General features: G+C 38.2%; 1 protein-coding gene across 1 annotated transcript in view; it reads right to left on the reverse strand.

Moving 5' to 3' along the window:
• IL16 (interleukin 16) overlaps positions 1-27173 on the reverse strand; it is a 63765-nt gene that overhangs the window by 33989 nt on the left and 2603 nt on the right. Inside the window, exons 2-8 of the mRNA XM_018572488.1 lie at positions 14579-14962; positions 8846-8948; positions 3583-3725; positions 2712-2822; positions 2501-2615; positions 1861-1934; positions 487-694 (exon numbers count right to left, since the gene is read on the reverse strand). Of these exons, the coding sequence (XP_018427990.1) occupies positions 487-694; positions 1861-1934; positions 2501-2615; positions 2712-2822; positions 3583-3725; positions 8846-8948; positions 14579-14920 (1096 nt within the window). The 5' untranslated portion in view covers positions 14921-14962. The remainder of the gene's footprint in view (positions 1-486; positions 695-1860; positions 1935-2500; positions 2616-2711; positions 2823-3582; positions 3726-8845; positions 8949-14578; positions 14963-27173) is intronic.

The following is a 27173-nucleotide window of genomic DNA, read 5'->3' on the forward strand; positions in this document are numbered from 1 at the left end:
GGATTTGTCCAACCCCGAAGAAGGGGGGCCTTTTGACCCCCCCCCCCCCCCTCCAAGAAAAAACAAAACACATTGGCCTTTGAACGAATGGGACTTTTAATAAGACTACTGTTGGACTTTACAAAATGCTTCTGGCACTCTCCATCCTGCTTGGCAGACATTCTGACCCCCTGGCTTGAGTATGTTAAGTCACTGCCCCAGAACTTGTATTTAGATAAGAACTTTTTCTGCTAGTATGTCAGCGTAACAACCAGGTATCTAGCATTTTAAGAAGGAGGCCATCAATAGCTCTTTTAATTTGTGACTTGTACAATACACATATGTAATTTTATTTTGTGTTATATAATAAATATCCAGCTTGAACATTATTTAGGAACCATTCATACATATTTTGGTTTGTTTTACTCCAGTATATGTTTCCCTGAAGAAATCATATGGTACTCTGTTCCTTCTGATTTGCCAGAACATAGAAGATCTTGTCAATACCTTTTTGTAATGACACCTCAATAAGGACTCTGTCATTTGGGTTGGAGCTGAATAAAGAGGAAGTATTCTCAGGATGAAGGGGGCTATGGTCCCTCATTGCACAGGTACTGGAGCTTTTAGATCGGACCATCTGAGAGTTGCATCCTTTAAAATCTGGAGGGCTGAGTCCTGTTCGAACTGTTAGTGTCAGAACTCCTTTCTTCACTTGCTGATGGAAAAGCACAATACAATATTATGCAAAAGTGCTACAGCAATAATAAATAACTAAATATCAATTAAGAAACTACAACTAAAGAGAGATGCCAAATGACAGCTAAATTACAATATACTAAACAAAGTGCCTTCTGCATAATATATATTCTCAAGAAAACAAAAGTTCAATCAATATGTTTTTTTTCTAGAAACGTAATAATTACCAATCTATGACACTAATTGCTTATTTTCAAGGACCCCTAGCTAGAAGACAGTGAAGTAATCGATTTTATCTGCACTTGTCTTTTGAATGTCACAATGAAACAGTAAACATGACTAGTTTGTAATCTTAGTCATAGCCTTGATAAGATTATAATTCCCAAATGTAATTAATAATGTTAGAGTTTCCTGGTTTAAGTCTCAAAAGACACTAACTGAAGCAGTCATCTTACAGCTGCAATTCCTTTAAATATGTTAAGTTAACATCTTGACTTATTTTCAGTTTTATTTATTACTGAGGGCTAAGTATTCTGACTCTGTATTCCATATAGGTTTTTATTGGTGGAGCCTCCTGCCATCTGGGTAAATCTATAGGTTTGACTTGGCTTTTACTAATTTTGTTATGTTTAAGGCAGGTCTTAAGATAGATTAGCCTAGCAGGCACAGGGCATAGGAATGTCATTGCTTTCTTACATATCATAACATCTTACTGAAGAGTTAAGATGCCTGTGCATTGTGCCAGATCAGCAATACTATAGCTATACTGCCCACACTGGGTCTAGGGAGGTTTGTCATTGCATATATTAGCATTTTAAAAAGAACAATGCAGAATTTTTGCGTAGAGCTTCCCTTTGGTGCTATTATCCTCTCTGTGTCACCTGGTCACCTGACTAAATGGATGAATTATCGTTTAGAGTGGGGTAACAAGTTGGTGCCATGTTACAGACATAAAAGTAATATTTTAGCTTCTGTTATTGTATCTTTCTTTCAAAAAATGTATAATAGGTTGGGCCCTTGAATTAATTTATTGGTGGTCCCTGCATACTCCATTGTGATACTGCTATATGCACATGGCTATTTCTGTTTGAATATTTATATTTTCCTTCTTCCATTTGTCACAAGAAAACATCCTCCATAGCTTGTATAAGACTCACAACAAAAGTGACATGTATCAATTCTCACCTTAAATTTTTGCAGAGCATCATTATGTGTTAAGCCATACATTGACTCTCCATTCAGTTCTAGAATTTCATCCCCTGCAACAACAAAAATGTAAATGCATGATCAGCCACCAACAGTTTATATGCAAGATTTATCATTACTGCCTTTAGTTCATTTTACAAATAATCACATTTATATACTTGATTCTATATTTTAGTAGAAGTCACAATTTTCTGTGTGATTCATTAAAACTAAAAAACAATAAAAATAAGCACCCATGTGGAATTATTGACCATTCACCTTTGTTACTTTATGGAAATATAAAATATTCTAATTGTTGCTATGAGCAACACCACTATTTTTGCTCTTTTGTTCTTCTCTATTTAATATCGATCAGTGCCTACACACAAAGGTTGTCGATCAAATGACTAAGGCTGATAGTACTGGGTTACCAGAGTAGAGTCTTGTTACATTTTATGGAAGGTCCCAAGGAGGACAGCAGATTATTTAGAAATAATGTTTTAAAATGTTGATACGTGTAACAATTCTTTATTTCTTTTTCTTATTGCAAAAACAAAACATGCAGACGTCTAAAAACAGGTTGCTTACTGCAATCCTAAAATAAAACAAATAGGATGAGTTGATTTGTGGACAAATTTACCTTCTTGCAGTCTTCCATCAGCTGCAGCTGCACCATCTGGAAATATTGTCTTCACATAAATGCCAACTGGTCCATAAATGCTGTCCTTCCCACCAACAATACTGAACCCAAGTCCCTGAGAAACAGAAATACAACATAGTTGCCTTTTATATCCTGATTTTAAATATAGAAATGTTCTAAAGTCTAATAAGAATTACAAAAAAAAACTAACTTTGCCTTGGCCTTTCATTAAAATAATATTGGAAATAACAGACACTTGTGAAGAGCTTCTCGTGTTCGCTAGGTGCGCAGAACTCAGTGACCTCGATGAACGGGAAACACCCTAGAAACATACAGGATTAATGAGACAACATCTATGTATCCATCTTTTATACATAAGAGCTTGATCTGTTTATTTATTTCAGCTTTATTGAGTATAAGTTCACATAGAAGCAAAACATTAACATACATACAGCAACCTTGGCATAGTGGAGCATTAAAAATTGAAAATTTAATGAATAATCTACAGATATAACAAGGAAGGTAAAAAGACTCACAAAAGGGAAAAAAACATCAGGACAAAGACAAAACATAAATCTAAACTGGCTGTGATCAGACATATAAAACCATATGGTACCCCAGGAATATCAAGAAGACAAATATCAAGATATATGGAACTATGTAGCTGGATGGACCATCAAGACAATAGCAACTATAAATGCTTGATCTGTTTAAGGCTAGAGCATACAATAGTGTACACTGTATATAATACATTATGTACATGCACTTAGTTTACTTGTGTTAGAATTAATATATTTTTTCTATTGCAGGGTTTCCCAAAGTTCCAGATATCACAGGGAAAAAATATATTGAATTCTATTACATACATGTATTGTGTCCAGAATACTTTTTTCCAGTGATAAACTGGTTGTTTTGTTAACATTTCAGATACAACTTTACTCAAGATCATATGCTCTAGTGTGTATATAAACTGCTAACAATCACACAGGACAATGACCACCCAAGGTTTTATGCAACACTTATATCCTTATGTGTTTGTGCATTAAACATTTTTCAGACAGAATAATAAAATTGCTTCATACTTGTACAATACCCGAAGGACAGTCTAATTGCTGAGATAAAGACTTTCTGTTGCTACACAAGTTGGGGGGTTGTCTGTCTCTGTAAAGTAAGGGCTTCTTACTTGCAGGTGCATCAATTTCACCAATCCAGTACGGGTTTACACCTAATTTAACATAAATGTAAGAATTCAAGACATTTACTTAGACATGTAATGATATTACTCGCAATATTTAGGTAGGCATGAGAAAATGCAATGCACATAAAATAGTATTTAAAAAACAAAATCACAAAATCCCATACAGTTTTAATTACGTCCCTGGCTGTAAATATGCAGTTCATTGCAATTAACTTTTAAAACAAAAAAAAATATTAATCTAGAGAGCTGTAAATGTTTCAACAATTTTAGGACATTGCCCTAGCATAAAAAGATAAAAAAATGTGGGATGCTGAACTGCTTTGGTATCACAGGCCCTTTTTCTTGTGTTTTAATTTCTATATTTAGAAACTTGCTTAGCGTAATAGTGTATGTTTATTGTTGGGCTTAATAGTAAATAACCTGTTTTTATGTCAAAGATGTATTTTAGTGACTTTTCTTGTACATGCTTCAAAATATCAATTATTCATTTTATTAGCTTGGGCATGTAGATTGGCAGAATTTTAGTACAGAGCTTCACTTGTGCTATTATCCTCCCCCTGTCACCAGACAGGAATGAATCATAGTTTAGTATGGGATCAACAAGTTGATGCCATATAACAGACATAAAAGTAATATTCTAGCCTCTCTACAGACATACAAGTAATATTTTAGCCTCTCTACCGACATAAAAGTAAAATTTTAGCCTCAGTACACGTCAATTAATATATCTGTCTTGCAGAAAATGTATAATAGGTGGGGGCCTTGAACTAATGTTAGTTTATTATTTGATATTTGTTTATTTTAACAAATGGTCTAGCAAATTATTAAATCTTTCAAATAATTCATTAATTAGAAATTAATTAAGAAAGAACTCTAGACAAATACAATCTTAGCCTTTGCAGCCCTTGTCTAGGTACATACTCACCCGAACCACAATCCCAATCGGCTCCCAGACTGGTCCCCGGGGTATCTCTCCCCCTCTGCTTCAGCGGTCTAAGGTCCTGTGACTCATCATGTCCTATACAGTGTATAGGACGTTAGAGCACCGAAGGACATTTCATTGCTGGACCAGAGGAGGATACAGGCTGAAGGGACTGGTCTAAGAGCCAGCTGAGACCGTGGTGAGTGAGTATAACTCTGTTATTTTATCTCCCTAAACAAGTGCAAACTTAATAACATAAAATGGTAGAAGTGTTTAGTATGTGAAAGTGCAATAGTCTTGTGTGCACACTAGATGGCACTGTGTTTTAAATATTATATCAATAGCGCAATAGCTTTGAAATAGAGGAACAGTCAGGTTGAACAAGTCACACCATATGATATCATTAGATTGCTATATGGGCTGTTAGAACAAAGGGGAAAGGGGTTAGCATGTTTCAGTAACTCATCAGGCAGTGGAAGCATTTTGCTAACAGTGGAAAAAAAGTACATTCTTATTTGGTTCAGCCACCTCTCTAGGAGTGCTACCGAGAAATGCATTTTGAAATGTCAGGTATGAGATGTCATAGTTCCCAGTTGTAACACATCTTCAAACAATACAGAAGTGCTAGAGCTAACACGTAATGATGTACAGTATGTGTTATTTAGCAGATGAAGCTGTAAGAAGATAGACACATTTGATGATAGGATATTGTCTTTAAGCAATCCACTACATGCCTTTCCATTAAAGCCTTTGTAAAACAATAAGTCACCCACTGGAGCCTCCACAGTGATTTATAATGGATATTTGACAGACTATATTATGAGCACTGAGGTATTTAGTAATATAAACTCTGGGGAATGAAATCTGAAAATCTGCTGGCTACTTAGGTTAGGAGCAAGTCAAAAGATGCATTTAAAATACATACCATATTGCCTGCTTAATAAAAGGTATAGGCGACTTTAGCATTCTGCATACATAATTTAATTCCCTGCTTTTATACCTACTGCAAATATGCTGTTAGCGGTCAAAGGGTTACTAGAGCATGGTATTGGATCTTCCCCAGGTAACCCAATAAAAAAGTTAGTTTTTAGCACACTGTAAAGTATTATGTAGCACCGACTAGATATGAGGACCCCTGGCAGTAGTGGGGAGCTTATATATTTTGTCCAAAATAAAAACGACTACCTGATGATTTTTGCGTGTTTTCTTATTTTGGAGAATAAGTAAAAAAAATGCATTTGAATTGCATACCAGCCCGACTGCTTCAAAGATAAATAGAGCACTAAGAGGCTGGTTACTGGTTATTGTGCATTTGCATCGAATTCCCTGTTCTCAATATTTGTTTAATATGTTGCTCTACTTAAAGAGGAACTTTAGTCATATCTACAAAATAACAACAAAGACACCTTTAGAAATTGTTAGTAATGACAATCTTCAAACACATACTTACTGTATAGATAATTATATACCTTATTTTTCTTTTCCTCCCCATTCTTCTCACAATGGCCATTTTAACTAAGGGCAGGTTAATAGATCTCCCTTTACTTCATAGGAACTCTGGCACATGTGACTAGGACATGTGACCATGCACATCATCTCAGGGGTTGAAAATGCCTTTCCGAGATCTCATAAGATTACAGATGAGATTTCCCAGCAATGCACTGCTGATGAAACCTTCAGGATGCAATCTTTGGGCACAATTACATAATTTGTGCCAAAGTGGACCCGGAAGGGGGAAAAATTGTAAGTAAAATAAAAATAACATCAGATTTTAGCGAATAGTTTGGTGTCCACATTAAGTAAAGATATCGGCCGGTAGCTGGGGCAGAGGGAGGAGTCCCTCCCCTCCTTGGGTAGAACAGTTATGTGAGCTCTCAGAGAATCAGGTGGGGGTGTGTGGTGTTCGGGATCTTTAAGAATAGCCCGAACAGCAGTGAGAAGCCTGCCGGAGGTTCGGCTCAAGGTCAAGTTGGCAAAAAGAAAGCAAATCTATTAAATAACTTATTCCGTTCTGTATATACCAAGATAAACAGTGGAGCTAAAGTACAAGATGAAGACAGAATTAACACAATCTCAATATACCATAATGGTTCAATACTGATATGGTCCAGAAACACAAATTAAAGCACCTTGACCAGATGACTTACACCAACCTAACCTCAAAGAGTCAAGCTCAGTTATTTCTAAACAGAGATTAAGTGACTTCTTAATAGTTTGAAAATCTATGGGTCATGGTAACGATTTCAAAAATGTGTGAACCTCAAAAATTTGGAATTTGTGAACCGAAAGTTCCATTAAGTCAATGACAATCTGATCAAGGCTCAAAAAGTGTGTATTTCAGATCAGCAAATGATGCAAAATTAAGGAGCAGGAGCATTTCTAAACCGTTGTTTCTAATATGTAGAGACTCTTTAATGACTGCCATGGTACCAATCGATTTGTGCAAGTCAAATGTGTTAGCTTTCTTTTTAAAGGATCAAAATCTTCACCAGGTACCTACAGACCTTTATGGTTAACTACTACGTTAGTTGAGGGTTTGAAAAGGACCACATACAAGAGTATCTTTAATATGGGTTTATTAAAGACTGAAGTTCTCAACAAATCCACACCAGGGGGGTTATTCACAAAGGAGCTGAAGGATCCAGCCATAGCTTCGGCTGATCATTCAGCTCTCTTCGGCCGCCTGACATCAATCTACACCACTTAACGTGATTGACGTTTGAATTACATTGATGTACATTGTTTGGGGATTTTTCTAATAAATTAATTGTCAAAAATCTGTGTTGTGTGTTTTTTTTTATTCAAATAAACTATTCTTTTTCGGTGTGGTGTGTTTATTTGCTTCTTTTACTGTATTTGTTATAAGTAGGGGTAACAACTACCCCTTACTCATTCACGAGGGGGGCGCCACCTTATGAAAGGGGGCACCCATATTCTCATAAGCGCCCCTGCCCGCAGACCCCACAACCACTGGGCCAGGGTTGTAGGGAAGAGGCCCTTGTCCTCACTGACATGGGAACAAGCACCCTACCCATGTTGAGGGCATGTGGCCTGGTATGGTGCTTAATGGGGTAGCTCTGTCAGACTACTGCTCTGATCAAGGGTTTGGTATCGGATTTTAGGGGGAACCCCACACATTTTTTATGGTGTTGGGGTCCTCCCTAAAATTCCTATTAATTGGGGAGGGGCACTTTTTTATTGTTTCTGTGGACTGTCAAAAGTTAAAAAGAAAAAGTAAACATAACTTTTTTTTTTAATGTCACTTTCATGCATTTAAAGTTAGTTTGTAATTATCTAACGCATCCAAAATTAACAAACTATTCTGATGCGGACAAATCCAAATAACAAAATAAATTGATTTTCAGACCTGAATCCGAAGTCAAACAAAACAAACTGAAACAAATGTTTTGCCTATGTCTACTGAACCTTTTTTATTCTCCCTAGAGATAACAATTGAACAAAAAAAGGAAGGATATAGTCGCTTCGTACGTTGTAGAAATACATAGATGCAACTGCTGTACAAAAGGGCAGGATGTTTTTCTAAATGCATAAAATATAACTGGTTGTTAATATTTATAAGAAACAGTGTAGATTGTTGATCCAGGGAATGTCCAATTGCCTTTGGGGATCAGGAAGGAATTGTGTCCCCGTCTGAGCCAACTGGATCATGCCTTCTAAGGGTCTTTTGCCTCCCTCTGGATCAAGTGACGGTTTAGGGTTTTGAGGATGCAAGAATTTGAATTTATTTTTCTCATTTGGTTCAACATAATGTATGTATGAGTTTTTATAACCTGACTAACAATGTAACTATGGAAGATAACCAAGCAGGGAACCATTTGGGTAATTGTAGGCCATCCCCTTGAGTAACACCTCCCAAAGTCTAATAAATTGGCATCATTCCATGCTGTTCTCTATAATGCTTTTCTGCTATTTAATTATTTCAAAGCCTTTTCGTAATTTAGCTTTGTCTCTGCATGAAAACTATTACGCAAGTTGGCAATGATTTCCATGCATTTGAATATGAGAATGGTTTGTTTTGCATTAGAGCAGTTAACAGCAACAATATTATTCATATTTTTAAACTCAGATTGTCACTGTTCAGTTCATGCTTGCATTTTATTTACGGCTACAGGACAATGCAGTCATTTTGTTATTTGAGACACTTGGATAAATGAAACCCATCTGTCTCTTGTCATTGTAAGGAGTTTAAGAAGGAAAAACATACTTGTTGAGTTACTCCGTGTCCTCACACATGGAACCTTCATTTGTAGTAGGGAATGGTTTTCCAGTTTAGCTTGACTTTCTACAAATGCATTCAGAGCTGCTTCCTGTAAAATGGAAGAATATAACATTTCTTATTTCTATTTAGCTATTTTCTTGTAAGCAGCAACAAAATATTTTCCACAAGCACAGGGTTAAGGTTGTTTGCCATGGTTAATCTGTATACAGCCGTTTTGTAGGCAAAGGTCTCTGAAATCCAAGCTGGGGTTATGAAAGAAACTTCGTGCCAAATGTGATAAAATGCTGGCGGTCTGTAGCTCAGTTATAGAAAACAGTTGCCTTGGATAGATCCAGTTCAACAAACATTTTTACCATAGAAATGTGCCTATTTTATCATGCAAGTTAAAAAATGTAAATAGGTTTTATTGCACCAGTGATTGATTGAATACACCTCTGTTTTCATACTGATGTTCTTTCTTAAGTACAACCTCCTATCAATGTATCACAACTATAAACATTTTTAATAAATAGTGTATGTATTTTAAAGTAAAAATCCAGGTTTGTTAAGCTTCTACCTAGTCTACTGCATATATGGCTTGTGGTCTAGAGATATTACAAACCCCCTGCTGCTTTGGTCTGTTCAAGATTTTCAGAATGAGATGTTTTGCAGGATGGATAAGATCAGTGAAGTACTCATCAATCAGTGAAGTAAACCATTCACATATTTATTAACCTGATTGTGATGATTTATCTGCCCAGTATAGTCAAAGGGAGGAGTCTTTTCTATAGCAACTCCAGGGTGTTTTGTAATCAGACTGATCCCAATGTAGCAATAAGAACGTAAACATAAAGCTAAAGCTGTTTCCTGCCAGCTAAATTTAGCTCAAAACACTCCAGAAAAGAGTAATATAATTCATCTGATAATTTACAGATAAGCCAGTTGTGATTCTAAGGGGCATGTTTATAAAACACATATAACACATACAAACACATTCACAGTTGGTGACCAATCAATTACTTCATTTATGAAGCACATTTATGTAAATGAGTGTGCAGCGCCCAGGGTCACCAATGAGTGAACCATAACTATCAAATACGTGTTATTAACACACAATAAAAGTGCTTATAATCTTTAGTGCATAATCTGCTACCATATCCTGGTGGTAGGCAGTGAGATATTAAATACAAAATTTAACTTTGTGCAAAAGTGCAAAAAAACGTATTATACAAAAATTATAAGAAAATTCCTTGTTACAATCAAATATAAACGTGCATCAAATCAATCCAAAGGGTCATATATGCAAGTGAAAAATCATAAAGTGAGTCCAAACTGTTATTTAATCCAATTGTATATAATATATTGATGAAAAAAAAAACTTCAAACAGTTGCTTTGCAATCTTTCTCCCACACCATGTGTTCACGCCAAATTCCCCTCTGGGGTGCGCACTCACCAAACCAATATCGTTTGTGGGCAATAAAAAGATGAGAAGCAGATACGTCCCAGCAAGCGTCTCATCAGAGTCCCATAGATCGATATTTAACGAGAATAAAAAAGGAAACTCCTCATGGTGTAGTCATCAACATTTATTAAAAAAATATAGTAACTTACAGTTGAAAAGCAAACAGATTGGCCGCTCACAGGCAGCGTGTAGATGTCCTATACTTCCTTGTTGTGCGTGGTATTGAGATGAGCGGGGCTACACATCTCAATACCACGCACATGCATACATTTGGAGGACATTTACTGATATTCATCAACATCTTTGTATTATTGTGGAATGCTACGTATTGTTCTTTTTACCATTTTTATAACCAGGTAAACGCTACATTCACTGCACATTCATCACATAATCTTGTTGTCTCCACCGGGCCATGCATTCATCATTCTGCAGGTATAGGGACACCTAGGGTAACCATTGAAGTGAATGGAAAGGATATTCTCAATTGAAACATTCATTCAACAAGGAATAAAATGGTGATTGAGTAAATTTGTATAAGTTTAGCTGCTGGAGGCCTTACTTGTACATACACTAGTTTAAAGTTGCAACACTTTTTATTCATTATTTTTTGTTTTATAAGAGCCATAGGGATTGATTTACTAAAGCTAAATAGTCTGTTCATGTTGCAAGGGATTTTTCCCTTAGCTTAGTGAATGTGGTGAAAATTAACTTTGCAAAGAATACCCAATCACGTGCAAAGAAAATAAAAGAAACGGTATTTTTGCTTGCACGATTGGATCATGGAAGTCAGCAGAGATTCACCTCTTTCCGTTAGCTAAAGGAAAATTTCCTTGCAAAAAATTGCATTGCAAAGTAAACAGCCTATTTGATTTTATTTAATGAACCCCACAGTGTTATAGCCAGCAATGTCACAGTGAAGCCTGGAGATTCCCTCCCCAATGTTCTTTGCAGTCTTACAAGCATTCTCTGGCTGGGAATTCCCTCACCTCTCAGGCCAACAAGGGAGCCGTTGCTCCTTCATTAGAGATCCCTGATGAAATTAATTTAGATATTGCAGGGTACTTAAAACTCTGGACACTAACTAAATATTTTACTCCTGTGTATGTGTATGTGTGTTCTTGTAACCTCTTTGCTTAACTACATAGGAAAAATAAGAAAAGTGGTCCAAAGGGCCCCTTTATTGATTTACCAGAGAGAGGATTACAACTTACTTAGCTGCCCTTTGGGAATCAGGTGGAATGTGAGTAAGGCTTTCATCCCACCCCCTCATCTTAAGCAGCATTGTTTTGTGAGAGACACTGCTTTTTTAAGACCTTTAAATTATTTACTCAGCACTGAATGGCATGTAGTTGTCTATCAGCCTGGAGGGAGCTGCATGCTCGCTGCCCCTTTCCATAGGTAATCCAGTTGACATGTTTTGCATGCCATGCTGCTAGTATCATGGGGGATGGCATTCTTTTTTGTCATAAAAGAAATAAAAATGACTGCACTTTCACAAACCATGCATGTACTATAATTAAAAGGGTATTTTTAACCAATCGTTGTAAATAAAGCCTTCTTTTACTTAAAACTGTATTTCTTTTTTAGCACTGTTTCGTGCAATTAGACATTAACTTTCAATGCATAACATGCAAACAGGTTGCTGATTTGATCAAGTTTAGGTATGAAAATAATTTTAAATTATAAACTGCAAATTGCAATGTGCAAATTACAGTATCATCCAATAAGGCAGAACAAATAGCAACTATAATGTGCACAAGAGATGTAACCCTTGTACTTAACAGACATCCACTTTAGTAAACAGAAATCTAATTGTTTTTATAGGTTAGTGCATTAGGCATTTCATTACTATTGTGCTTTGCATCACTGTACTGTATAAGATCTTTACATTGCATGTATCATGGGTGTTTTAGCCAGTCTTTCAATGCTTCATCGCTGTACTCATTAGCTTCTTTAGTTTAACATGTCATGAGAAAACACGAGATATCATTGTTAACCTTCTTTGGAAAATGCTAGTTAAATGGTGGTTGTGTTGATTCTCTGGCTCCAGTACTTTCTGAATCACTGACTTGCAACAAGTATGCAGACCAGGAAAGTTAGAGAAAAGTCATACATTTGTATCTTCATTCTTTTTCTGTGTTCAGAAACACAAAATATTAAAGTAAATGGTCAGCATGGCAGCCGGCCATCTAGAATTTTCAGGAGAGGTCAGTAATGACAGTCTCCATATTTCCCATATGGCAGGTTTCCTTTAGAAAAAATGAGCTTTGTATCCTCCAATAGCCAGAGGTGGGAAAGGTTTCATTTATTTTAATTATGCCCAGAATTCTGCTTTCATCACTTCCTACCCAAAAATGACTTTAGATACACAGGAACGGTTAACATTATGTGTCTTTCATTCATTAGTGTCTATTATATTACTGGTTACACATCTCTATATGCATGTTAGATACTGAACTTACATACTCATAGCCTTGTCTCTAGCAAATATATATGTTAATCCTATGTTGAAAGGGGCAAATTTTAGCTTTTCATTTCTGTTTTATGTACATATTCATAATAAGCAGCAAATAAGCTTTTAAATAAACCATCACTGGCCTCTGTATATGCAGACACTATGGAATAATTCACTCAAAATATATAGGTTGTATCATTTTTGGTTGCATTTCAGTTGTTCAGTTCATTCTTCCCCGCACCTCCAGCAATGACTTGACAGCCTACCAGACTTCTATTCTTTAATGTTAAAGTACAGTTAAACCTTCAGTTTTTTGCATCCATCTACTGCTGGCAAGCAGTAGATGGATGCAAAAACATTTAAAAAAAATAAAAAAAGTTACCAAATAGGGTAAAACTATTTGTGTTTACGGCGATTGCTCCCATCTGAAAATCTGAAGATTCTCAAGCAGCCGTGAAGGATCATGGGCCGGGCGCTTGCAAAGTAGAGATCTTCAGCCAGGAGAAGAGGAGAGACACAGGGGTTGATTTACTAAGCACATAAACACGCCATGAACACGCCATGCAAAAACACGCCTACTGTGCGCGCATGCGCGCATATACGCTTGGCGCAGAAACGTATGCAGAAGCGTGATTCATGGCGTATTTATGTGCAGATGCTTGATAAATAGCACAAACACGCGCGCATGGCGTATTACATTTCCAAGGATTCAATGGGGATGTGCAACAACCATGAGCATAATTCCCTGAGGGAAGCCCAGTGGCTCAGGGGTTAGAGCTACTGCCCCACAGCACCCATGTCCCCGGTTCAAATCCTGCATCAAGTGAGTTGCATTTATCCACATACAGCAATGCAAATATCCACCCAAAAATCAAAACTGTTGAATATACACACCCAAAAATATAATAGTAGATATATGCCTACACCACCAATCGAAATGTGTACATTATTTATATGCTGCTGTGACAGAGTTCAAAATGGTACATATTCACCTGCGTAAATTCTGCGCACTGGTAATCGTATCGTGCGCATATATATTCTCATCTTGCGCGTTTATTGCGCTCATATCCAGGCATGTACATGCTAATACATTAAAAACATTTCATTTTGACAGTCTGCACAAGATGATGAACCCCCAAAAATGAGATTTGCACATGTATGGCAGTAGTAGAAATATGATTCTAGCACTTGCAATTTTTTATTATAGTGGCGTGCAGCCGATGGCGCATATTACACGACACGCGCGTGAATACATAAAAATGCGCCATGCCTGCGTGAAACTGGGCCATGATGTGCGTGTTCGCTTGGTAAATGCATTTTTGCGGGTTAAAACGCGCACGCAGCCTGCGCGTGTGCGTGTTGGGCTTCGTAAATCAGCCCCACAGTGTAAGTCAATACAGGCAGCCCGGCAGCATGCACATGGACAGACACCATGGGACACAGAAGACACAGCAGTCAGCGCTGAATCAAAGACCGGCAGCAGCGCTGGAGGGACTGCTGAAAACGACTGGAAAGAAGATGATTGGATAAAGAAATATAATTTAAGGTAAGTCCTTAAAGCAGCATGGGGGGGAGGGGGGGGACTTGAATGTCACTTTAACATAAAGCAACTGAACAGGAAGAAGGGAGAGAGCAGAGGGCTGAGACTGGGCTTGAACAATGTCTGCTTTTATTGTGAACTTTGTGGATGAATTGACTCACAATGTCTGCAGCTACAAAGATCAGAAAGATCTTGTTTTCAATAATTACTGCTTGGTATGAATATGCAAATATTTAAATGGCAATAGCCTGGCCACAGTTCTAATTTAAACTGAAGTTTACCTTAAGAGAGGACTTGTTCAGACTTTTGTCATTAGAGGTGCTTCTCGATAGGATAATTTTCTTAGTTGTAGGCTCTGGTATCATGTTATCGTTTTGTGGAATGCCACCAAAAGGTGATTCCCAATCTTGCACACTGCATCGTGATATCTCAGTGATTTCAGAGTATTTCTCCTCCTGGCTGGACCCATCATCGCTGTTCTTAGTGTTGCACAGCATAAGTGACTTGGATATGGAACGGAAGTTTTTGCCTTTCTTGATTTTTTTTCCTGTGCTGTTCTGCCTGTCCATCTTCAGTGAGGACTTAAGAATGCTTCCTCTCTCGTAACCATATTTGTTTGGCATGTCAGGATGTCTTCCTACAGCTCCAGGTGCATAACATTGTTTCTGGAAATAGAGTGGAAAGCAAATTGTAGCACTGAGTTGGTTTGCAACATGTTTAAGACAAGAACTAATATTCATTGTTTCATAAGATATTTCATAATCGTTCTACTGACAGCACATGTTCACTCATGATCAGGCATCATTCCTTAATGGTTGCTGCTTCTGTATGTAATGGTCTCTCTAGTAATGTTATGCCCAATTAGTTAGTTGCAAATCCAATTACCCCAAACTGAACTTTCAGTTCAAGAGTGCAAAGCTACTGAATATATCAGATGACAGATTTTATGACCTATGAAGAACTCTGAATTAGAATTACAGTTGTTCGAGTAGAAGGAAAAACATCTTTGACATGTTTTCCATATTAAATGTAAGGAATTCTGCGGAAAATGCCTACCTTTTAGGGAGCAGTTTCCATTTATTACTGCCAAAGTTCAATTTACAAGCAACATTTTTACAGATCATAAGAAATTTCGGCAAAAATATCCTATATAGCATATTTCATTCCCAGTTACCAATCAACAATTTTAGATGTGTGAGCGGGGGTAGGGGTAGCTAGATTGGGGGAGGGGGGGCAGTTAATGGGCTTTGTATTCTAAAACAAAAGTAAAAACTCACAGAGAACAAAATGTCATGGAGAGGAATCTGCTATTTTATGAAACACCATGTTTAATATACAGTGTGTATCTCAAACCTTTTATGTGCAGACATTAGTATAACATAAAGTAATCCAGATCTATAACTAGAGTAGTTGTGATATGGGTCTCCAGAATGTAAAATTAACCCAAACTAGAACTGTTTCTCAGTTGCCATATGGTCAGTGTCCAGGTTTATTCTATAGAGTAATGCTAAATTTAATGTCATTGTAACTATGTAAGGTTCTACTATTGTGATGTTATATTAAATAAAAGTCCCCCCAACCACAAAATGTATTGTTGCATATTGTGGCAGCATAAATGTAGAAAAAGTAATTCTACATTTACATGTGACACATCCACACTGCATATTGTGATATGACGCATATCTTTTCATCTACAAGACAAGGATATTATGTTTTGAAGCATGTAATACCATCCCAAATTCCATACAGTTTATATCTGCTGTCCATATCTGCTGTTTATATGTGCTGGATGAGTTTGCCATTGGCACGTCCCACTGTGACTACAAAATACTTGCTGGACATTATCATACGAGTTCAAATGTAGAATTGATGGACCCATTACAGCATTATTCTTGTCTAGATAATGAAAAGGGCAAGCGATAACTATATACATCATTGTCCCTTTTTGACCCTTTGAAGATGTGGGTGGTATGTAGTCGTGATTACATTTTACTGTGTTTATTGTGTTTCAGAACATTTTTGTAAGATCCCAGAAATATTTATGATCTTTGTAGTCAAAAGATAGCTTGTTTACTAAAGCTTTAAGCTTCCTTGGCATACAGACATTTTGTTAGTTTCTGTTTCCAAAAGACTTAAATAAAGAAGGGAGATTTGATTTAACATTCTCCTGATTCATTATGACTGTTGTCATGCTAGTGAGAAGTTAATATGACTCAAGCATACTTTAAAGTTTGCTGTACAGCCAGTTTATGGTTAAATGTGCTTTCTCATTATATTTATATTCTCATTGTATTTATATTTTGTGGTTATAAGTAATGACTGTGTATATGCTTTCATTGGAAAGTTGCTTGTAACTTCATGCTTCCCTGCTGTAAATAATTACTAAAAGATTGCACAGCAATTTGTCATCGTCACTTAAATATGGTGTCACTGTTTGACAGGTTAGTTATAGCAGTGATAACATTATTGTTTTTGAAGGATGTGGCACATCAAATGGAGTGCAGACCCAATGTGTATTTCATATGCACGATATGACTGTGCAGGTAGGAAATGAAAGCTAAAAGACATCAGCCTTTTTTTCAAAGCGCTAAATAAGAAAAGTCTTTGTTGTCCACTTGCCCATATACTCAAATTAGATTTAACCTTTCATTTTCCAACTATCATATAACTAGTGGAGGTTTGAACCTGAAGAATAAATACTGATGCAGTAGGGCATATGAATGATGTATTGTTATTACCTCTTATTAATAATAACATAAATTAATTTACTTACTCCTAACTTATGGCACCTCAGCTCATTAGGATGAAGCCCATCATCAGCTGAATCAATGGCGGAGCTTAACAAAAAGGAGCTGGATTACATATGCTACTGCTACATCTGCTGTTGTAGAGGCCTTTCCTACACATGGGTCTATTCACTAAGCTGCCGTAGGCAGCCGAGTGAATGACCGACCTGAAGCGAAGTGGCTGTTCTGCTCGCTCCCTCTGTGGGACCGAGCAGAAAAATAGTTTAAAAAGTAGAAAAATAAAAATAGAAAACAATTGTGCGGAGCTAGCAATGACAGCTAGCTCCGCCCAACAGGTTTCCATTGGCCGGCAGTTCTGCTGCCGTCAAAAAAAATAAATGAATTTGGCCATAGGAATGCATTGCTAGATTCCTATTGGCTATTTGAATTTGCAATAGCAAACTAGCTATGGTACCCACCCTCTGCTGCTCAATCACTAGTGGGGACCTGATGGAGAACTGCAGCAGAGGGCGGGTACCATATCTAGTTTGCTATTGGCTATTGCAAATTGAAATAGCCAATAGGAATCTAGCAATGCATTCCTATAGTGAAACATTTTTTTTTATTCTGACATGGCTCCGTGTCAGAATAAAAAAAAAAAAAGAAAAAGCAGTGCTTCTCTCCTTGGCGGCCGGGGGCGGGAGACCTCCGGAGCGCCCGAGAGAGTTAGGCTGTCTGGAAATCAGTGTCCCTGGTTAGCTGGTAACCTAGGACGCTGATCTCTCTGCAAGTGGCCGGAGCCAGCCATAATATCACGGCCAGCTTCGGGTTTCAGAGCGGCTCAGCCGAGCCGAGGCATATGCCTTCGGCTCGATTGGGCCGCTCAGCCAAGTTCCGGAAGCTGTACGGGCTATACTGAATAGCCCGTACAGCAGCCCTTCGGTTCTACTGAACCGAAGGGGTCCTGGGGCCGAAGCATCGGCCGAAGCTATGGCTAGATCCTTCGGCTGCTTCATGAATAGACCCCATAGTCCAAAGAAGCACCAACAAAAAAAAGACATCCCACATATGTTTTTTGGTACTCTTACACTGAAAGTAGAAATGGATGGAAAAGTACTGCTGTGCCCCTTATGTATTCATGCACCATAGCTACTGCATAACAATCCATTGCATCATTACCAGAACTAAAATTAGGACTTCTCAGAGCATTGAAAAAAATTCTAAAAACTAGGGATGCACCTATACCAGTTTTTTTCGGTATTGAGTACGAGTACCGATTTTTCTTTCGGTACTCGCCAATATCGACTACCAATACCGGAAGTTCCATTAAGGAAGCCGGGTGGCGTCTAATGACTCGCCACCCAGCTTCCTGATTAGACAGGAAGCCATCTCTATGCTCCCTTGTCACCAGGTGACGAGGAAGCATGGAGCTAGCTTTCTGGCCAATCAGGAAGCCAGGGGCAGGTAATGACTAGCCGCCCAGCTTCCTGATTAGCCAGCTTCCCAACCAATCAGAAAGCTAAGCGGTGTGTAATGACTTGCCACCCAACTTCCTGATTAGCCAGGAAGCCATCTCTATGCTCCCTTTTTACCAGGTGGCGAGGAAGCATGGAGCTAGCTTTCTGGCCAATTAGGAAGCCAGGAGCAGGTAATGACTCGCCACCCAGCTTTCTGATTAGCCAGCTTCCTGACCAATCAGAAAGCTGGGCAGCGAGTCATTACACACTGCCCGGCCTCCTGATTGGCCGGGAAGCTGGCTCCATGCTCCCTTGTCACCAATCAGGAAGCCGGGCAGTGTGTAATGACTTGCCGCCTGGCTTCTTGATACCGGAAGTTCTGGTATCGGGATAAGTATCGGGAGCAAATACTCGGTATGTGCACCGATACTAGTATCAGTATCGGTGCATTCCTACTAAAAACTATTAGTATCTTTGCCCAGTTCCACCCTTAGCACCAAAACATTGTGAGTTTCTCACCATAAAATAATAAATATATTGGTATGTGTTGACATTCCATTTGGTTACAGAAATGGATATGTGACTCCAAGGAATACAAAACAAATTCTCATAGGCTACATAGGAATTATATACAGTATGTAACTTCACAGAGGTACTGTCTTTTCCTATCAATTCTGCTACATAATGACTATGGAATGGTTGTGGCTATAGACTGTTGTGAACTTTGTGCTATTTGATACAGCAAACTACTTTATTTATTGCCTCCACTGATACCTTGCTGCATCAAACATTTTGTAAAAAGGTTGATAATTTAATTTATTTCTAGACAATGTAATTGCTCTCTTCAAGTCTAGTACCCGATTACCTATGGCTTCTTATTATCCTTGTTATCCTTCCAGTTCAATCTAAGCCTCTATCTTGCTGGGGTCACCTTACCTCTTGTTTCCCAAGCTAGCCTTTGCATATTAAACCCCTTCTTTAATTTCTAGTTATCATCATAGTCTTCTTTATACTGACCAACAGGTTTCTCTTTTGGAGCTTTTACCAACACGTCAATGATTTCCTATAAATATTTTTGTGCCCTAGCTTTTAGTGCAACTTCACGAGTAAAGGTCTCCTGGGTGATGTGAATACACCTTATTCATCAGATGCCCACTTTAGAATAGTTTCTTGTATTACAGCTCTGGATTATGACATTCATCAGAGCTGTGAGCCATAACAGTGATGGACTGTCTCCATGCGTCATTCCAATTATTACTGGAAACTTTGTCATAGACAGAGGGAGGAGGAAGTGAAGCAGTTAACGTACAGGTCGAATACAGTGGGAGGATTGAGATGAAGGAGTTAATGTATAGATGTGCAGGATAAGGGAGATGAAAGGGTTGTTCAACAGGTCAGATCATAGATATATTTAATCTATCATAAGCAGGAGCGGAGAGGGTTAAAAGGGTTAGGGTTAAAATTATTTAAAACTTTATGAATTTATTGCTGTTACTGCAGCTTATTTTCACTAGTAAGTAATTAATGAATGACTAATCCTTTCATTACTCTCTTTACTCTCCCCTGCCTCTGATGTAAGAGGAAGGGGAGGGCTTGGTAATGTAAACATTGCCATGTGATCGCAGTGATCACAGGACAGAGAGCTAGTCCGATTGGCTCTGTGTGTAAAGCCATGTCTCTCCACAGTCTAAAGACAGTGGAAGCAGCGACTGCAGCGGCCATGCCATTCACACAGGCATTCACAGGAGGACATACAGGTATGTCCTCCCAGAACAATGGGGCAACAGACCGCCCATATATATGTACAGTGTGCATTTTCCACAGCTCTTTCCTCAATCAAATGCCTTCTCTATATCCAACCAAACATACAGTATGGGGGCTTTTCATTTTTGCAATTAGATTTTTTTCCTGGGATATTTAGAATTACATTCTACTTAACTTATCCAGCTCTAAACCTCCACTGATACTCTATTATCAGTTGTCCTACCTGTCTTCAAAGCCTGTTTTCAAATATGCTTGCGTACATTTTACATGAAACACTGAGATGTGAGATGACAGTGGCTAGAAAATGTTCTATCGTTTCCCTTTTAAGAACTGATTATAATAGAAACAGCTTAGTTTTTGGAGATGTGCTCTGTTGCCTACACCAGTTCTGTTGACTGCACCTACAATAATAATTTTCCTTCGCATTCCCATTAATTTCAACATCAATGGTTTGGTTTTATCATGTCCTACGGTCCTGCTCAGCTTTATTTTTTAATAGAGCATTCATCAGTCCTTTCCTTAATATAGCAGTTTCTTCTCATTCCATTGCAGACACAACGCTCTGTTTTTATCTCATTCTTCTAGGTTAATTTATCAGCAACTATGAAAATTTATGTGACATTTATATGAAAATTTCCATGACTCATTTAAAAGGAGCTTCCCGGTCAATCTGTATTGAATTTCAATGGGCATTCTTTGTCTCATCTCATGTTTTAGGGAAACGTTACCTTGCATATTTTCTCAATAAAGATTTATTTCAATAATTCCCTAAAAAATTCCCTTTATATTTGCTATGTAGCAAATATCCTTCTATCTCCTTTCTGATAGTATTGTTATCACTCGGGGGCTATTCCGCGTTTGTTTTCTCTTATTTACAGCTTCTCTTGCTTCACTTACCCACCATAGAGCCTTCTGTTGATCACATATATCCTTTTTGAAATTATGCTACATCTTGTTATAATTAAAAGAGAACTTTGGGGTAAGTGTTTCTCCCCATAGTTCTCTTAAGGGTCACGGGAGGACATATACTAACCTCCTCCCGTGACCCAAAGCTCAGTATATCGTGAGCTACAGCTCACGGTATACTGAGACCGCTGCAGCCGGTACGGATCCCGACATTACTGTTGAGATCCACCCAGCTGCGTGAGTGACAGCTGGCTCTGACCAGCTGTACCCGCCCCCTCCCCATCCGTTCCTCCACTCAGCACTGAAGGATTGGAGAGGGGAGGGGGATCCCTGCAGGGAGCTGTGAGTGACAGTCACCGCTCTCTGCAGGGACATGATCGAAAAGAGGGCGAGCGACGGTATGTGTTCGCTCACTTCCCGATCTATTGAGCCGACGTGTGACAGTTTCATTGTCACACGTCGGCTCAAACTATGAGGGTGAGTGATTTTCACTCACCTCATAGTTCTCCTTTAACTCGTGTATTTAGCAATATTCTTGTGGGGAACATTAGATTATGAAAAGAAAGGCAACAAACTTGCTGCCATACAATTTTCTTCCTTGAATTTGCTTGGTTGGTTGGTTGGGATGTCCTGCTTGTGATTGTGGTAACTGACTAATCCACAGATACCACTAAAGTGCAGCTGTACTTATCTAGATTTAGGCATTTATGTGATTAATGCATTGACATATTTTTATTTTATTTTTTTTTACTTTAACTGTAGGTGGATATATACATTTTGGGGCATTAGACGTAGTGCTATATATCTCCTAGGTGGTAATGTTCAATAATCATCAGTTGGTCTGTTTTTGTCTCCAGTGACTTTTTCAATAATAATATACAGGGCTATTCACAAAAGGGTGACGAGTTTGGAGAAGGCAGGAGAAGTGAACAATCTAGGACAACATAGCTGAACTGGAGAGTGAGCTGAATTGGAGAATTTTTCCACATCAGCAATGTTGTCCTAGATCAGGGGTAGCCAAACTCTGGCCCTCCAGCTGTGGTGGAACTACAAATTCCATGAGGCATTGCAAGATTCTCACAGCCATGGACATGGCTCCCAGAGAGAGAGGCATCATGGGATTTGTAGTTTCACCACAGCTGGAGGGCTGGAGTTTTGCCATCCCTGTCCTAGATTGTTCCCTTCTCCTGCCTTCTCCAAACTCTTCACCCTTTTGTGAATCGACCTGACAGCATTTTGCTTTCTAACTGAATTTCTAAAAGCTTTTATGTTACTTTTTCTGCATGTTATGTTACTGTTTTATGCATGTTTACTTATGTTCTTCTTTTTGTGCTGCATAACATCAGAAAGTAATAGTAAAGGGACAGCTTAAAAACAATGCAAGTATAGTTACATAGTACATTACACATGCTTAGTATTTTTTTTATTGTGAGATACAACAGTGCTTGCGCTGGGGGAACTGAGTAAGGTCTATTTTGGATTGAAGTGCATTCTTGTTTTCTGCAACTGTGTATTGCCATTACACTTGATTCCTACTACAGGCCCACATCCTTGTTATACATTATTTTCTGAGTGGAGAACTAGAGATATTGTCAATGTAAATGCAATGCATACATATTTTACTAACATTTTCCTGATTTCAGCATAAACAAACTCAATTGGGGTTCACGTCATAAATCTTTTACTACTTTCATTAGTTTTGATTCCTGCCTCTGATCTGATTCCAGTTCCAAGGCATACCGGAGCCAAAATATAATACACATGTAAGGTGATCTCTTGCTGCAGTAAATCATCCTCTATGACTTTGACACATTTATTAATGTTTTGAAAATCTGTTGCTAATTACTTTATTTTTCTCTTTAATTGTATATATGTTTAGCTGTAATGGGATTAAATTACTTGCACCAAATGGTTAAACAAATATACTTTAGCATGTACCTGTGCTTTGATTTGTACTAATTGTAGGCAACATGTGAAACCATGTAATAAACTTATAATTTATCCAGAGAACATTGCAACATTGTTTAAAGAGACTGTCACTTTGCTTATTCAAGACAAAGTGGCACTGTCTGCACATAACCCACCCTCCACCAGACATGTATACTTACCCAGCCATACTCTCTTGCTGCTTCCCTGCTGCAGTCCCACCTGTCTAAGCTTTGGTGTTGACTGGTGTCAGATCTTAGACATTGTGATGAGCTCATGGCATCCCCCCCATCTGACAAAGTCCACTGCTGCACCATGATCGTGTGATCCCTGCTCCATGAACAAGGGCTCTAGCAGTGCAGGTAGGGGACAAGGCAGTGTGGCTAGGATAGTATACATGTGCATGCTCAAATCCACATATACCACAATTACTATTTTCTTTGTTCCTATATTTTAAAAGTTAACTTCACTACAACCACACTTTTTAAAACTGCAAAGTGGTGGCCGTGGTGCCCTGGAGTGCTTTTTAAAAATGGTGCTGTGTTTCCAGTGCATGCACGATGCCTTTGATCACACTGTCATTAGACAACACAGATCATAGGCAAAACGCATAGAGCCAATCAAGGTGCCCTGTGACTGGCCAATCATAGTGATTCCAAATGTAAACAGTACTACTACTCCTCTGTTGTGAGAGGAAGGGACAGAAGGCAGATCAATGAATGTTTGAATAAGAGAAGAATTTGTGCATGAAGGGTAGCAGTGACTCTTTATTCATTTTGATGTGGAATCTTTTTTTAGCCTAGCGTTGCTGTCACCTGTATATTAACGCTTTCACCTTTTATCCTGCACATTAACCCTTTCATCTCAATCCTCCTACTATATGTAACCTGTACATTAATCCCTTAACCTCCTCCTACCACCTGTATATGGCCTGTAGAATAATGATGTCCTGTATTTAGTGCATCATTACCAAGAACATTTTTAACCACCTTAATACCAGCATGTTTCTTTATTTCCAAACAAATTGTGGGGGAAAAAAAATAGATAACCTTGGGTATCTACTCCAAAAATGGGTCAGTTTGTGGATGTTTGTACTGTCCTGGTATTTTCATTGGATGTTTTATATCAGAAAGTAAGGGAACGTTTTTTCAAAATGTTTGGTTTTTTTTGTAGTAAAGAAAAGCAGTGGTTATTAAATACATCAAAAGAAGGTTCTACCTGTCTAAACAAAATAAAATAACATTAGTTTAGGTACAGTGCTGCATGACTGAGTAATTGTCAGTCACTGAACACAGCACAGTACTGAAAACCGAAAATACTCAAGTGGTTAAATAAAATGTAACTGTGCTTTAATATTTGCAAATATGTTGTTGGTTATTAACACAGTTTCTGTAGTTGGTGTTTAGTATTTCACTTACAAAATTAACTAACTATAAAGTTTCCTCCAAGTTACCATTTGCCATGAATGAACATTGTGACGGTGGCCCCTTTAAGGCAGAAAGCCACACAATTTACTTTAATCTGCATTCTAAGTAATTCATTGCAACCAGTGACATCACTCCTACCTTGATGTAAATGACCCAGCACAACCAGGAAGTATTTTATAGTGAATTATTCCATAAAGTTTTCCTGAAGGAAAAATTCAGGCGTGATTATTATGTAGAATTCTTCTATGCTTCAGGACAGAACCTTCTATCTTGTCATTGCAGCACCTGTCACATCCTTAATCACTTAGTCATATATGGTGTGCCGTATGACTTAAATAGAGGTCAGTTTATATTCTAGGAACCATTTACACAAAAGTACAAAAAATCTTAAAATAGATCTAAGCCTAATGGCTAAATACTCATATAAGCCTAAACATGGTCATGTTAATTACAAATGTGTTTTCAACCTTTAAAATCTGCAACTTTTAAAATGATATCGGGTGATTCCGCAATTAAGGATCCTGCTTGAAGTGTCCTTCCGGCACTTTCTATTATAGGGTGGCAGCGGTTTCCCAATAGCGCTTCTGTTTTGGCACCCTCTCAAATTAGTCTATGGCAGAGACTACAAGGGACCATGATAACCCATATGTCTACTACTATTATCGGGAAGATTGTCCTGAGCAATGATGTACCGCCAATGCTGAAGTGAGTACATGTAGATATAAAGTGACTAAAAAAAAATTGACAGCGATCCAAAGAAAGATGAAGAAAAGTGAAAACGAGATTTTATTTAACCACTTGAGGATCTTGAATGTAAGAGATAGGCCCAAAAAATGTCAACAAAGGTTTTTAGAACACATCTTCATCCAGTTACTCTCCCTCCATCACTATTACTTATAAAATGACAGCCAGTAATTGCTTGGCATGACACAGCAGGAGTGGCTGTCAGGATGCAGCCACTCCTATGTAACATGACATTTGCAGATATTCTGCAAGTCTAATTGAGTAAATATAATTAATCAATGTTGTACTTTAGTGTATTTATTATTTGCTTCACATGTAGATCAAAGTTGTAACCTTGGATCTGCACATGACATTACTTAAAGGAGAACTATGGTGGTCAGTGTTTTTCCCCATAGTTCTCCTTAGGGTACCGGGAGGACACAAACTAGCGTCCTCCCGTCACCCTAAGCTCAGTATACCGCGAGCTACAGCTCGCGGTATACTGAGACGCCGCACCTGGAGCGGATCCCCGACGTAGATGACGGGATCCGCCCAGCTGCGTGAGTGACAGCTGGCTCTTCCTATCTAGAGGCAGAGCCAGCTGTACCTGCCCCCTCCCCCGTCCGTTCCGCCAGTCAGCACTGGCAGATCGGAGCGGGGAGAGGGGAATCCAGCCCCTCCCCCTGCCAAGGGCGGAGAGCCGTGACAGGATCGAGAGGTGAGAGAACCCGGTATGTGTTCCCTCACCTCCCGATCTACTGAGCCGACCTGTGACAGTCTCATTGTCACAGGTCGGCTTAGAACTATGAGGTGAGTGGAAATCACTCATCTCATAGTTCTCCTTTAAAGAAATCTTACAAGTCAATTGTTTTCAACAAAATCTATTCCTTTTTAGCCCCTTATTGACCCTCATTTACCCCAATCAGCCTTAAATAACTAACTAATTCCTCCCCTTCTCCCTTTAGCCATTATTTTTCTGCTTAATTTTATATTTTATTTATTTTTTTAACATTAATATTTCCTATTTAATTTTTCTTTTAACTTATTTTTTTTTTTTATATTTAATCTTTATTACAATCCACATCCCCTCCAACATTCCGGGGAGCGGGATGGGTGCATTGCATGGAGTCTGTCCGGGGTGAAATACCACCTTGCCAGTAATTTAAATGAAGCCTCCACCACATAGGTGCTTATTGAGGATGCAGAATTAAGGCTAAGAAGCCTTTCTTTCTGAGTGCTTGTTGAACGTATGACGGGTCATAAGAAGTCCTTGAAGATAACAGTATTTTATACATCCGCGAGAGACCATGTGATGGAGGATTTATTTGTGATAGTAAGGTCTCTAGAGGATGTAAATTTTCTACCGTTCTAAGTGGCATGGGGAGTGAGGCAACAAAATGATTTAGCTGCTGGTACAGCCATTTATCCCAGGGTCTAATCCCATACTTCTTTTGTATCTTTTGTAATGTATCTACCTCGCCGGAGTGTTGTAGAACCTCATATAGTTTAGGGAATTTATCAGTCGACCAATGTCGTAGGCCTTTATCCCCTAATCCTGGGGGGTAGAATGAATGTCCTATCAAGGGCAATAGTGGAGAATTGTAGGGGCCTACCAGTTGTGGGTATAGTTTTGTCCATATGATTAGAGTAGTCCTGGTCAATGGGGAGGTAGAATATAACTTATTTTGATTGGTTTTTGGCAGCGTTGTATAACAAGAAAATGCACACAATTGAAGAAAATAACTTTTCATTGCTTTCTATAATAAACATAATTTTATTGTAATCTTATACTGAACCAAATATATAATAAAATGTATAATTTTTATTTACAGTTTCTTAAAATCAACACTGGTCAAAATAAGAAATTTATCACATCTTATTGTCTACAGATTCCTCAGAAAATAAAATAATTTCTGCAAAACAATATTGCCAAAAGAAAGCCTAGTA

This window comes from Nanorana parkeri, unplaced genomic scaffold (assembly GCF_000935625.1).
Source record: "Nanorana parkeri isolate BGI_ZX_2015 unplaced genomic scaffold, ASM93562v1 scaffold2047, whole genome shotgun sequence".
Classification (NCBI taxonomy): Eukaryota; Metazoa; Chordata; class Amphibia; order Anura; family Dicroglossidae; genus Nanorana; species Nanorana parkeri.